We start from the raw sequence: 13,015 nt of genomic DNA on the forward strand, positions 1-13,015 counted from the left end.
GTAAAGAAGACCATCTAGTTCTTATTGTGTCTTAAAATAATATTTTCGCGACATGCATTTAGAAATATCTAATGAAATAATGATTCACAATATACACCAGTATTGCATTCACCCATAGATCAATATATAAGGTCTTCCAGCTCAAACATGTCAAATATCGTGTTCGGCATTGAAATCTCGAGTTAAATCGCTAGCTGCTTTAAATGAAAATAGGATTATGTCACTGTGCTCCATTTCACAATTTATCAATAGGTCTAAAACAAAATTGAACTTTTGATCTAAACACAAATCTTTTGATCGATATTGGGACAATGGATCTATATACCATATACAATAATCATATATTTCAAACTTAATGCAAAATAGTAGTATGTTACACTATATTTCATAGATTAGGATATGCATATAAAAACAATAGTTATATATAGTCAATAGCTTTGATAAAGGTAACATACCATGCTCCATTAACAAGGAAGTATTATTCTAATATAAATAGATTGAGATTTGTCTTTAAATTTAGTAAATATTCGATCTATTTTACACAAACGAAACGAATTTAACATTACATTTTAATACAAAAATTATACAAACGGATTACATATAATATGTCAACCTAATCTTTAAAAACACGAAAAGCATAAATGCAAAATAACATAAAAAGATTTAGAATAATTCAAAATACCCGCTGTGTTTATAACATAGAAGGCTGATACATGTCAAACACAGGATTTTACATGAATAATAAAAAAATAAGAAAATGCATTGACGAAAAAAAAGTAACTAAATTCTTCCAAGCCAGGAATATGACATTTGTTATCCATTCGTTAGAGTTTTTGATTTTGCAACTTTATTTGGGATTTTCTTTTATGAATTTTACCTCGGAGTGTACTTTTGTTATTTTTCATGATTTCTTGAAATCGAATATCAAAAGTGTAAGAATTAAATCTACCTTTCCGGTATTTTTGCAAGATTTTGATTAATTCAAATTATGTAACTTGGAGTATTTCAATATTACCAGCTCTCATGCTGACTCATGCTGATATCTGATACAAATCGATATACATTCACGAATCTATCTGCATGCAGATGTTCACGAAATCGCAATATTTAATCCCGCTTGTTTGTCCATTCTACAAAAATTGCCATAATCAATGCACACAATTATTTCTGAATTTACATCATACTCCAAATCTGTTTTTGTTAATATTTAATACGTTATTTTATCACACAGACTGAGTGTATCTATTAAAGAAAAACGGAAATGAAAATGTCATTAATTCCCGGAAATCAGAATAAATGTATTGCTCTCAAAATTATTTCCGTATCGACATAAAACACAATATGAACACTAAATTTACAAATGATGTATTGATATTGATGATTATTTTCTTACAAAAGACAATTAATGGACAAAGATGTGAGAGAACATTGAGGTATTTGATTAATGGTAAATTTTTGCATTCTTATCTTATGCTTCTGTGCTTTGTCTATATGTCTTTTTGCTTTTTTGTTGTTGGGATATTTGTTTGTTTTTATAGCGATTAAGATTAAAACACATATGCTGTACCCCTATTTTCGACATTTTCGCCTGTTACGTCTGTTTGTTTTCTTAACACACCGTTTTCAATTTAATGGAAGTTGATAGGACTGTCAAACAGAGAGGAGCTCTGACTATAAAGCAAGGTTTAATCCATCCATTGTCTACATATAATAAGGAAATGCCTGTACCAAGTCAGGAATATGACAGTTGTTATCCATTCGTTGTATGTGCTTGAGCGTTTGATTTCGCCATTTGATTGTCGACTTTCCGGTTTGGGTTTAACTCAGAGTTCGTTTTTTTTTACTTTGTTTTCTCTAAAAACTAAACAATAAATATATCAAAAAGAAATAATTCAATGAAAATCGTCATATTAAGTGTCATTCCCACATTTTGTCAATAATTTTACAATTAACTTTTAGCACTGGAGAAATCGAAAAATACTGTTGTGATAATCATGAAGAAATAAATGGAACATGTGTTGGTAAGAATACTCATTACTCATTAACTTCCAAAACAAATATCTATTGAATCATTCATTTACTTTTTTTTTCCATACTTCATTTCAAAATGTAAAAAGCAAAAACATACCGAGTTCCGGAGAAAATTTTAAACAGAAAGTCCGCAATCAAATAACAAAATAAAAAGTTGAAACAAATCAAACGAATGGATAACAATTGTCATATTCCTCACAGGCATGTAAAAAAGGTGGATTTAACCTAGTTTAATAGCTAGCTAACCCTCTAACTTGTATGACGGTAGCATACAATTCCTTGATATTGACAACGCGGTTTGAACAAAATAATCAAGCTCACTAGGTGAAATTGCAACTAAAGGGGAACAGTACTCAACACTGTGTTATAATCTTTATAACTATAAAAGCAAACAAATATTTTGATTTTTATTAAAAGTCTGAGCCATTATTGAGATATCATGAACTTTCAGTTAACAGAACAAAAAATTAATTATCTGGTTAAACAGCGTCCATATTATTTTTCTTCTTGTAAGTATGCAGAGACGGATACTTATCAGAATCTGGAGGGAATTGTCAGCAATGTAAAAATGGATCGTATGGACGAAAATGTGTATACTCGTGTGCTTGTTCAGAAAATAAAAGGCTTGTAATTTTAAATTAAGATTTATTATTTATTAGTCGCAATACAAAACTGCATGTGGATCAAAAATGCATGATCTGTTTTTTCTCGCAAGCTACTGCAAAACGTTTTTTATGGAATGCATGTAACCTTTAACATGCACGCTCGAGACTTAATGTTTAAAATACGAATTAACTAAACTTTCAGAGTATAAAGTACATTGATACATAAAGAAACAAACCCGATAAAGTCCAATTGCCACAAGTTACAACAGACATGGCTCCCTTAGCCTCATTTTTAAACTTATACTTCGACTTTGACATACACAGTTATCTCAGTACCAGAATCTATGACAAACGAGACGATTTTAAATTTTTAAATTATCAATATTCACTACCTTAGTTGCAATGCTGTGGATTCATTCGTTTTCGTTGGATACCAATTTTCGTAGAATTCGTGGTTTCAAGTTAACCACGAATAAAACTGTTCAACCAATTGCATATTTGACTTTGGTTTGTATGCAGACATTGGGAAAACCACGAAATTAAATATCCACGAAAGTGAAGGTTTTCAGCAATCCATGACAATAAATAAATCCACAGTATACCAACTCCATACCAGATTTAAATATCCTTATTATAAGACTATAAATGAGGCTGAGGGAGATTTAATATTTTACACCTGCATATGGAATATTCATTTCCCAAAATAGGGACGAAAGATACCAGAGGGACAGTCAAACTCATAAAGCGAAAATAAACTGACAACGCCATGGCTAAAAATGAAAAAGACAAACAGACAACAAATAGTATACATGACACAACATAGAAAACTAAAGAATACGCAACATGAACCCTACCAAAAACTAGGGATGATCTCAGGTGCTTCGGAGGGTAAGCAGATCCTGCTCCACATGAAGCACCCGTTGTGTTGCTTATGTGATTACACATCCGGTTAATAGTCTAATTCGGTAGGTCACATTCATGAAAGGGAAGGGGATTGATGTTACGACATAAGAAACATATACGATATCATTTGTGAAATGGTTATTCCATAACGGTCAACCAACTCGTGATGGCGTCCGTAAAATTTACGAAGGGATTATTTCAACTTCACCATTTGGAACTCTTTGTTTAATAGCTTCCTTGTGAGCAGAAACCCGCTATCAAGAAAATCATGATAGGAAATGCAAGCACGGAATATAGTATCAATTGGGAGATATATATACCCCGTATGCAGGGGCTGCTGGAATGTTGCTACTCAGAAATGTAAAATTCACAATTGGAAAACTGAAATCATCTCTTATGTCGTAAAGTTTAATTTTCAACCGACTCTCATTGTCAATTTCTAGATGTAAGTCAAGATATAAGGCAGACTTAACTGTATCTGTAGTATACTCTATCTCTAGTTCGATGGGATAGATGCGATCCACATAGTCACCAAATTTTGAATTATTTAGTGAAAGAACATCATCTATATAGCGGAAAGTAGAGTTAAAGGATATCGCTAACTTCTTATCTTTCTTCATAAGAAGTTTCTGTATGAAGTCAGCCTCATAATAATAAAGAAACAAGTCCCAACTTATTCGATATTCAAGAGCTTGCATCTCATACTTAGACTTTGAAAAACGTCACCATTGTCTGAGCAGGGATTTGATGAATTAGAACTTCTCGTCCTTTTTCTAAAAACAATCCATCGGTAGGTACCAAGACCTTGTTGATAAATATTCCGTATCAACTTCACAAATAAAACATGATGGTATTGGTATATAGATTCTGAGTACTGACTTTGTTTATAATCTTAATCATGTGTTATATTGTCCTTTTACTTGTCTTAGTTAACATTACTTTTACTGTAGGTGTGTTTTGTGATATCCATTTGACGTGGCTCGGTACTTATGCATCACGTCAATGTGTTGTTTGTATTATCTTTTATTTTTGCTAGTGTGCTTTGTCCGTGTGACTTTTTGCGTCTGGCGTTAAGACACAATTTCAATCCTGGTATCTATGGTGAGTTTATTTACAACCACTGGGTCGATGTGACTGCTGGTGGAGTTTTAACTCTTATGTTAGTATTTACTGCTAACTTCAATGCAACTCACATTCTAAAATACATTAGGCAATCAAGTAATATTGGTTTGAATAATCTCTACTTTTGTCAAAACACTAAACATTTACACAATTTATAAATAATTAAATTATGCAATTACTATAAAAATGACTATATTTTCCTCAGGTGTGATCATATACATGGATGTGTTGTAAGGACAGATGATACAACTACTGTTAGATCAGGTTTGTATATGTGAATACTTTTATTAATAACTAATTCATAAGAGTCTATACTAGTTATGAACCAAAATTAAAAAAAATAGTATAACCAGGAGTAAGTTTTTATTTTAAACATTAATTATGAGCGGACGAAATGATAGTCTAAATGATTTGAATATTGAAATATTATGACTGTAATAAACTAAGGCTTTAATTCAGTCAGGGAAAATCACACAAGAGTGGCTATTTTTTGAAGACTTTTCATTTTAACGTATTTGCTCATTTATTGCTATCAAATATTTAGATTTGAATTTTCCTGATGGAGGTAAATCCAGAAAAGTTTTCAGACGCATTGAATTACTTAAGTGTTTATTTCATTTAATGACCACAAATCAACTGTCGACATGAACTTTAACAATGATCCAGTAGTGGTAAAATTCTCCACCTGAGACATAACTACATAGGAGTAACAACTTTAATATAGGTCACCGTACAGCCTTTCAACAATGACCAAAACCCATACCCCATGGTTAGCCATAAAGAATTCACAATGAAACAGAACGAAATACAAATATGATACAAAGCAGCAAACGACAACCACTGAATTACAGGATTCTGACTTGGACAGGCACATACCGAATGTGGCGGACTTAAACATTTCAGCAAGAGCCCAACATCCCCCTAACCTAGGACAGAGGAGTGACAGTACAAGTTATGACCAAACTAAAAAAATCAGTTGAAAAGTGCTAATCTAACTTGATTGATATAATATATTTAGTGGAAATCCGCCTCAGTATATGTGAAAAGTCGAGAACATACCAATCAATTATGATTTCTTATGAAAATGCTTAAAAAAACGACTTGAAGATGAGCATTGACTTAATTCATTGCACTGAGAAGCTCATGATCAGTGGGTTTACAAGTTTATTCTTTTTATGATAAATGCACACATGTTTCAATGTATGATTTGTTGTTTTTTTTCAGATTCAAAAACACAAGATACGTATAAATGCCATACAACTGAAATTATAAGATCAACTAGTAACATAAACGCTGGGTCATCTACTATTGGTTTATTTCCTTTCGGTAAAACATTAGTGGTATTTTAACATCATCCGCACATATTTTCTGTCATTTGATGAGTATGTTTTCAAATCAAGCATAGATTTAATAGTATATGTAGTTTGCAACGGGTAATTATTCTTTATTTTATGTGATTTAGAAAACACAATTTTGATTAATTATTGTTTTTACTACTACCATATAGACGATAATATTAAGGTAAGTTTTACAAGAATAAAAAGGTATTGGCATTATTCTCGTTACTGTCGGTTTCATTGAGATTAGCAGCCACAATATAGTCAATGTTTATGAGTTTGCCATTGTACATATCAAAAGGTAAAATAAGACAAAAACCAAAATATATGAAAAATTCCAAATTGAAAGTCTCTACGCAAACGGCAAGACTAATAGCTCAAACACATCAAACGAATGGAAAACAGCCGTCATATTCATGACTTGGTACAGGCATTTCTGATGTACAAAATGGTGGATCAAACCTGGTGTTAAAGCTAGCTAAACCTCTCCTTGTATGAAGTCGATTTAAATTCCAACATATTGACATTGACGTATGAAAAAAACCCAGACACAATTGGCTAAAATGTCAAATACTGAGTAATAATATTAACCCCAAAACAAACATAAATTTCATAGATTCTTATCAGCAACATCTTGTAATTTTTAGACCGTTCCCTGGTTCCCTGTAAACCTAAAACAATTTCTATTATTTTTCTTAGGACTCTCGAAAAGAGAAGTGATAGTATACTCGGTTGGTATAGGTGGATGCTCCATCGGTGTATTAATATGCATTGTATTCTTTCGTCGACATAAAAGTAGATCTGTTGGACATTCCGTAGAAACCAACGAGCAATTGCCACATGAAAGTATGATCATGCATGACATTCCCGAGGACAGAATTGAGAACCAATATGAAACGATAGATGAATCAATTATGGAGCTTGAACTAAACTCAACTGAAAACCAAAGTGAACAAAATCTTTCAGGTGGGTCTGAACCTGACCAAACAAACAGTCTTAGCACAAGTAGCAAATCATCAGACAGCGATGATAATACTTCCATGGGGAACAATAGCTATCTTAATCCATATCAACCAATTGTATCTGATACCGATCCACATGTTTATATTTCTACACACAAACGATCAGAGGAATTACCTAATTCTTCATCAGAGGAAAAAGGGTTAGCTTCAAATCATCAAAATTTGTTACAGGAATTGTTTAAAGATCCCAAAGAAAACGAAGATTGCAATACATATAAAGGATCAACACGTAGCTGTGAATCATCTTCTTCGTCAGGTGTCGAGAACAAATCTGCTTATCTCAATCCATATTATTCTTTACAGAAAACCTCAGAGGAACAGCCACTTAAATATATGGAACTAAAATGCGTTGTATCAACTTCATTTGATTGTATACCGTCAACATATAATGTAACATGAACATATAAATGACCACGAGTTTTATGTTTGAACTCGATCCGCTTACTTAATGAAATATAAGATTAATTTAAAAGAAATTAATCATAATGATATAATATTCATTGTAATTTTATAGAAGTAATTTTAATATAGATTTTGCTGAAATGCCTTTGATACAAATTCGATACCATTATATAGATATAAATTTATAAATATACTTTAAAACAATGAATGGGAAAGAGTTAAATGATAATATCAATCGAACTCATAAGTCAAAAATAAACTGAAAATTCATTGGCAAAGAACGAAAAACACAGACATCCAAACAAAAATATACAAAATATAGCATATAAACCTAAGACTGAGCACAAGAATTCCACCTTAACTACATGTGGTACCCGTAGTGCTCGTATTAGTAGAAATTCGATGATAAGTCTTATTCGGGGGAAAGAGAACGGGATTGCAGTAATGACAATCGGAACATATTCGTTAACGTTGTCCTCTGTGAAACGGATATACCATAAAGGTCAACCAACTCGTGATGGCGTCTCTAAATTTACGAAGGCATGATTTCAACTTGTTTGATAGCTTTCCCGTGGACAGCAAGCAAAAAGTAAAATCACAAAAATAATGAACTCCAAGAAAAAATCTAAACGGAAAGTCCCTAATCAGCAACCCTCTGTGAAGAAAATCTTGATAAGTCCTTGAATATCATATTAACCGTGAGATATAATCTCCGCATGCAGGAACTGCTTGAACGAAGCCACCTAAACATAGACAGTTCAATATCGGGAAGCTTAAATTATCTCTTTTGTAAAATTTTATTTTCAACCGATATCATTGTCAATTTTTAGGTTTAAGTCAAGATATGATGCAGACTTATTTGTATCTATTGTATTCTTTATCTCATGACAATGATATATAAAAATGAAAGGTTTTCACATACATGGACCATGAACCTCAGTTTGATAACATATTAATAAAATGTAAATAAATATGTAATTAGACATGTTTGTTTCGTTATTGCTCAACTTACAGTCTGTATGTAGCATAGTCCATCAGATTTGGAATTTATTTTGAGGTTATGTAGTCTTTGGTAATAACGTAAACGACACTATATGATAGTCACCAATAACCACTGCTTTTTCAGATATAATTGGTAAACAACAATTATATTGACCACTGTCAGAAAAATAAAGACTTGTTTGTAAGAGGATGGGAAAATAGAGAAGGGCGAGGTTGTACCGAGCCTCTCCCAAGTTTTGTGCCGAATATAACTAATTTTAAATTTTCCTTATATTGACCTTATATTGTTTTCATACTGCAACTTCAATTACAACATTGATAGCTACTAAAATTGTTACACAAATTTCAAACTTATTTTCATCCTTGAATGACCCCCTGATTGGGGAAAAAGAGATCCATTATGAAATGTCATTGAAAATAATAAAGCTCTGTTACTATATTCAGGGAATTAACACAACTGTTTATGGTATAAAAGCATAACCAGTATATTCAGTAAATACAAGTTCTAAAATAATCACAAATATGCATATAAAAAATATGTGACACTACTCGTATTGTCGATAGGACAACTTTCCACAAGACCAAATGACATAAAATTAACATCTATAGGTAAACAAAACGTACAATGAGTAAAGCCCATACCGCATAATCAGCTATAACAGACTCCGAAATCTCAAATGTAAAACAATTCAAACGAAAAACCAACGCTCTAATTAATGGAATAAAAACATTTTAAAAATGTTAACAATAAAACAATATCAGCATTAGAAAAAGAAGGAGAGAAAACATGGCACAAAAGTAATCTATTCATGGCTGCTGATGGTTAAGTAAGTGACAGGGAATGTGTCAAAGAGACAACAATCCGACCGAAGAACAAAGACAGCCCAAGTCCACCAATTGGTTCTCAATAAAGCGAGAAAATCGTGCATCCGAAGGGGCGTTTCAGCTGACCCCTGGCCCCTCATAAATAATGTTAAAGGGAAAAAAAGACCAAATTGCTACGACAGATTCTCCAAATGAAATTAATACCAAATACTAAGACACATAATTGCTAATGACAATCCTGACTTCGGACATGTTAATAAACATTTGGCGAGTAAAGGCTAATTGAAAAGAGGTCAACGCTTCTCCTTTTTCATTTCAGTTTTTTAAATGAATGTATTTTAAAAGTGCTTGTCCGAGAAGAGGCGAATACTAATCATATCAATCTTCGGCCAGGATTCTCAGACCTTCCGCCTTCTTGACAATCAAGGCGTCCTCTGCAGCGGAACTATCACTTAGTCAATACAGCACAAGAAAATATGACCAATCGTTCCTAAAAATACAATGATACATTTGTAAGTTGCCCGGATTACAAATATTTCTAGCGCTTATACAAACAGTCATTAAAACACGGCTTCTAGAGAATATTTTAAAGTTACAAATATACATTAATTTGTGATGCAAACGGATGTATTAAACAATTATCTTTAGTTGAAATTGCATGTCCCTAAGGATGAAATTATAAACTATTGTTATCATCAGAAATTCTGCTAACAATCAGAAAATATCTTAAAAGTCAATAAAGGAGAGGAAAACATTGCCTAAATGTTGATTTATTCATGGCTGCCAAATATCAAGCGGGAAATGTACCATGATGCATATTCGGATCGATTCTGTACCCCTCAAATGCAGTCACCCTGTCGTGTACAAGTTCGGCAATTAATATCAAATTGTCTATTTTTTCGCTTAATGAAAAAGGCAACTTTTTAATCGCTCCTATGTGCCAAAATAAAAATACATTTTCTATACTCGGTATGATATGAATTTTAATTTCTTGATTGTTTGAACCATTTACCACATTACTCCGCCCACCCTTCGACTACCAAAGTACAATCACAAAAAAGCAAGGATTTCATATGGTTAACTTGAAGTCAACTTCTCGTCAGTAATAAGTACACCATTGTGCATTGGTTTTCCACAGTTGAATATCTCTGTGGTTGATAGCCTTGGATATGTTCCACATGTCATAGCCATAATCCGGTCCTCTTCAATCTCTATTGTAACATCACTATATAGGGTTAAAAAAGAGAACATACATAATTTCACAATATCTCAGAGATTTTAAAGAAATTAACTCATTTATGAAGTTTTATAAATATGTCATGAAGATTGAGAAAATCCTTAGCCTGAACTATGATGACACAGCATAAATTCACAGTTTACAGTACAGTATGCATGGTTTACCTAAAGCCCTGAAATCAAAATAAATTCATAATATAGGCATATTTGTAATTTAAATTGTTTAGAAGTGCTTATATTTACTCTTCGCAGTCAATGAAACTCATTGATCCTTCTTAAATGTTATTGGTTGAGTGTCTGTGTCCTGTCGATAACCCAAAAGTAAGCCGTAGCATCTAAATGTGCTTTTTGTGACCGCGGCAAAAAAAGTACCATCTAGAAGTACAGAAGGACCTCAATAAAACTTACAATAGTGTGTTATATCCTCAATATGTTCTAAATATGCAACATTACTAGAAACAGAGGAATCATTTAGGTAATATGCGGCCATAGGGGCAAAAAACAGATAAAAATGCCAACCCCCTGGGTCATAATACAAATAATGCTACGATTTTATTATTTTAAAAGTATTTTGTATGGAAAAAATAACTGTGCTTGGAAGTCATGCAAAAATCAGATGTAAGAAGTAATTTCTATGAAAATTTTAATGAATTCATACACCAGACTGGTATCTTCATACATACAACTTTTGCAAATATGGTTTTGTTAAAACGCTTCTAGTTCATATATTGGTTAAATTATGTTAGATATATGGTAAGAGATGATACTGTTGTGAAAAGAATTCTAAACTTACCATTTGAGGCAGAAATCGTGAACTTTCATTGCCAAATAGGCAAACAGTAAGATGTGGACTGGAGACAGAGGCAGGATTTGAGATTTTCCATAATCTTGAATGTTTGAATGAATAACTACTAATTATTTGATTTATAGTTTTCTGAAATATTTTCAATTTGTTATCAGAATAGTTTCAAAGAGGTTTTAGACATTTCATGTCATAAAACCTAGGGTTTGCTGGCAATAATTAAGTCTTTTTTTCAAATTCTTTAAAATAAATTAAAACAGCTAGGGATAGGGGTACAAAATGTACTGTTAAAGGAAATTGAGAGTATACGCAGTGATTTCTTTAATGCTATAATTCTGATGAATAAGAATAATTTTGAGAAAAAGGGTTTTTGGATTGTTTCCTATTTGAATAAGTGTTAGTATATGTTGCACTTTGTATATACAGCTGTTTCTCAAACCACGCCTCTTTTGGGAAGATATATAGTATTCAAAGATAATTTGATTTATTGATATACTGCTTCAAAGATATGATCTTAATGTTTCATCTCATATAGACATAACCGGGGACTGTTACTAACATAAAAACATATTATTGCGGTGAAACTCTGAACTAGGCAAAACATCAAGGTAGTGGTAGTACACAATTTTAGTATAAGTTTAAACTCTAACAAGTTCACGGCATATAGATATTGAAAACATGCATCACAGCTCTATGTGTCTCGGTTTTAGCTCCAAAGGGAGTTCCTATGGAAAGTAAAATCATCATAGATACCAGAATTTAAATTTTATATTTACGTCAGACGCGCGTTTCGTCTCCCAAAAACTCATCAGTGACGCTCGAATCAAAAAAAGTTTGTAGGGCCAAATAAAGTATGAATATGAAGATCATTGTCTATATTTACAGAAATGCCACATTAATGTGATTAATCGTGATAGTTACACTTGCAATGATGGTTTTTGTAAGGATCGTGATGCTTAACGTTTAGTTGTCTGTTTTGAATCCACGGAAGAAGATATTGGGTTCATATGTTTTGATAATAGACAAAAGCTATAAATCGTCCCACAGAAGCAATCACTGATCGGCTTTTAAATGAAGTTATTAAAATAAGTATTCAAATTAACATATACATATACATATACATTGATTATTTTGTCGTGTAGTTTCGTCCGTTCGTCCTTTCGTCATGTTTGTTTTTCCTTTTCTATTTAAGGTTTACTTAACATTGTTAGTATAATCATAAACTAAGACTAAGACACTCTTCCTGTATGACTCCTCCGGAGCACCTGAGATCCCCCCAGTTTATGGTGGGGTTCGTGTTGCTTATTCTTAAGACTTTTATGGTGTCTCTTGTGTACTATTGTTTGTCTATTTGTCGTTTTCATTTTTAGCCATGCATTGTCAGTTTATTTTCGATCTAAGAGTTTGACTGTTCTTCTGGTATCTTTTGCCTCCTTTTTATATCAAGTTTAGAGGTACAGGATATATGCATATTTTTACTGCTAAGGGAACTGGTATTCTGTCTTTTATTTCTGTTGGTTTGTTTTTATTGTTTTTATAAATGTGATCATGGCGTTAGGTTTTTGATCTATGATTTCATCAATCCATACTCCATATCTACTTTAAAACTAGCTTTGTGCAACTGAATAGCATTTAAGCTTAATGGAATATTTTTTGTAGTATCCCTCATGCATATAAATAAAGGTTATGAGACTGTCTTAGGTTTAGCGAGGTAAATAATACCAGGTT

General features: G+C 32.3%; 1 protein-coding gene across 1 annotated transcript; it reads left to right on the forward strand.

Moving 5' to 3' along the window:
• The first annotated feature begins 1,335 nt into the window (after positions 1-1,335).
• Positions 1,336-7,657, forward strand: LOC139484723 (uncharacterized). The gene is made up of 4 exons (XM_071268615.1): positions 1,336-1,433; positions 4,867-4,925; positions 5,886-5,987; positions 6,698-7,657. The coding sequence occupies exons 1-4, from the start codon at positions 1,342-1,344 to the stop codon at positions 7,417-7,419; spliced, it is 975 nt and encodes a 324-aa protein (XP_071124716.1). The 5' UTR covers positions 1,336-1,341; the 3' UTR covers positions 7,420-7,657.
• Positions 7,658-13,015: the final 5,358 nt, after the last annotated feature.

The sequence above is a fragment of the Mytilus edulis genome, chromosome 8 (assembly GCF_963676685.1).
Source record: "Mytilus edulis chromosome 8, xbMytEdul2.2, whole genome shotgun sequence".
NCBI lineage: Eukaryota > Metazoa > Mollusca > Bivalvia > Mytilida > Mytilidae > Mytilus > Mytilus edulis.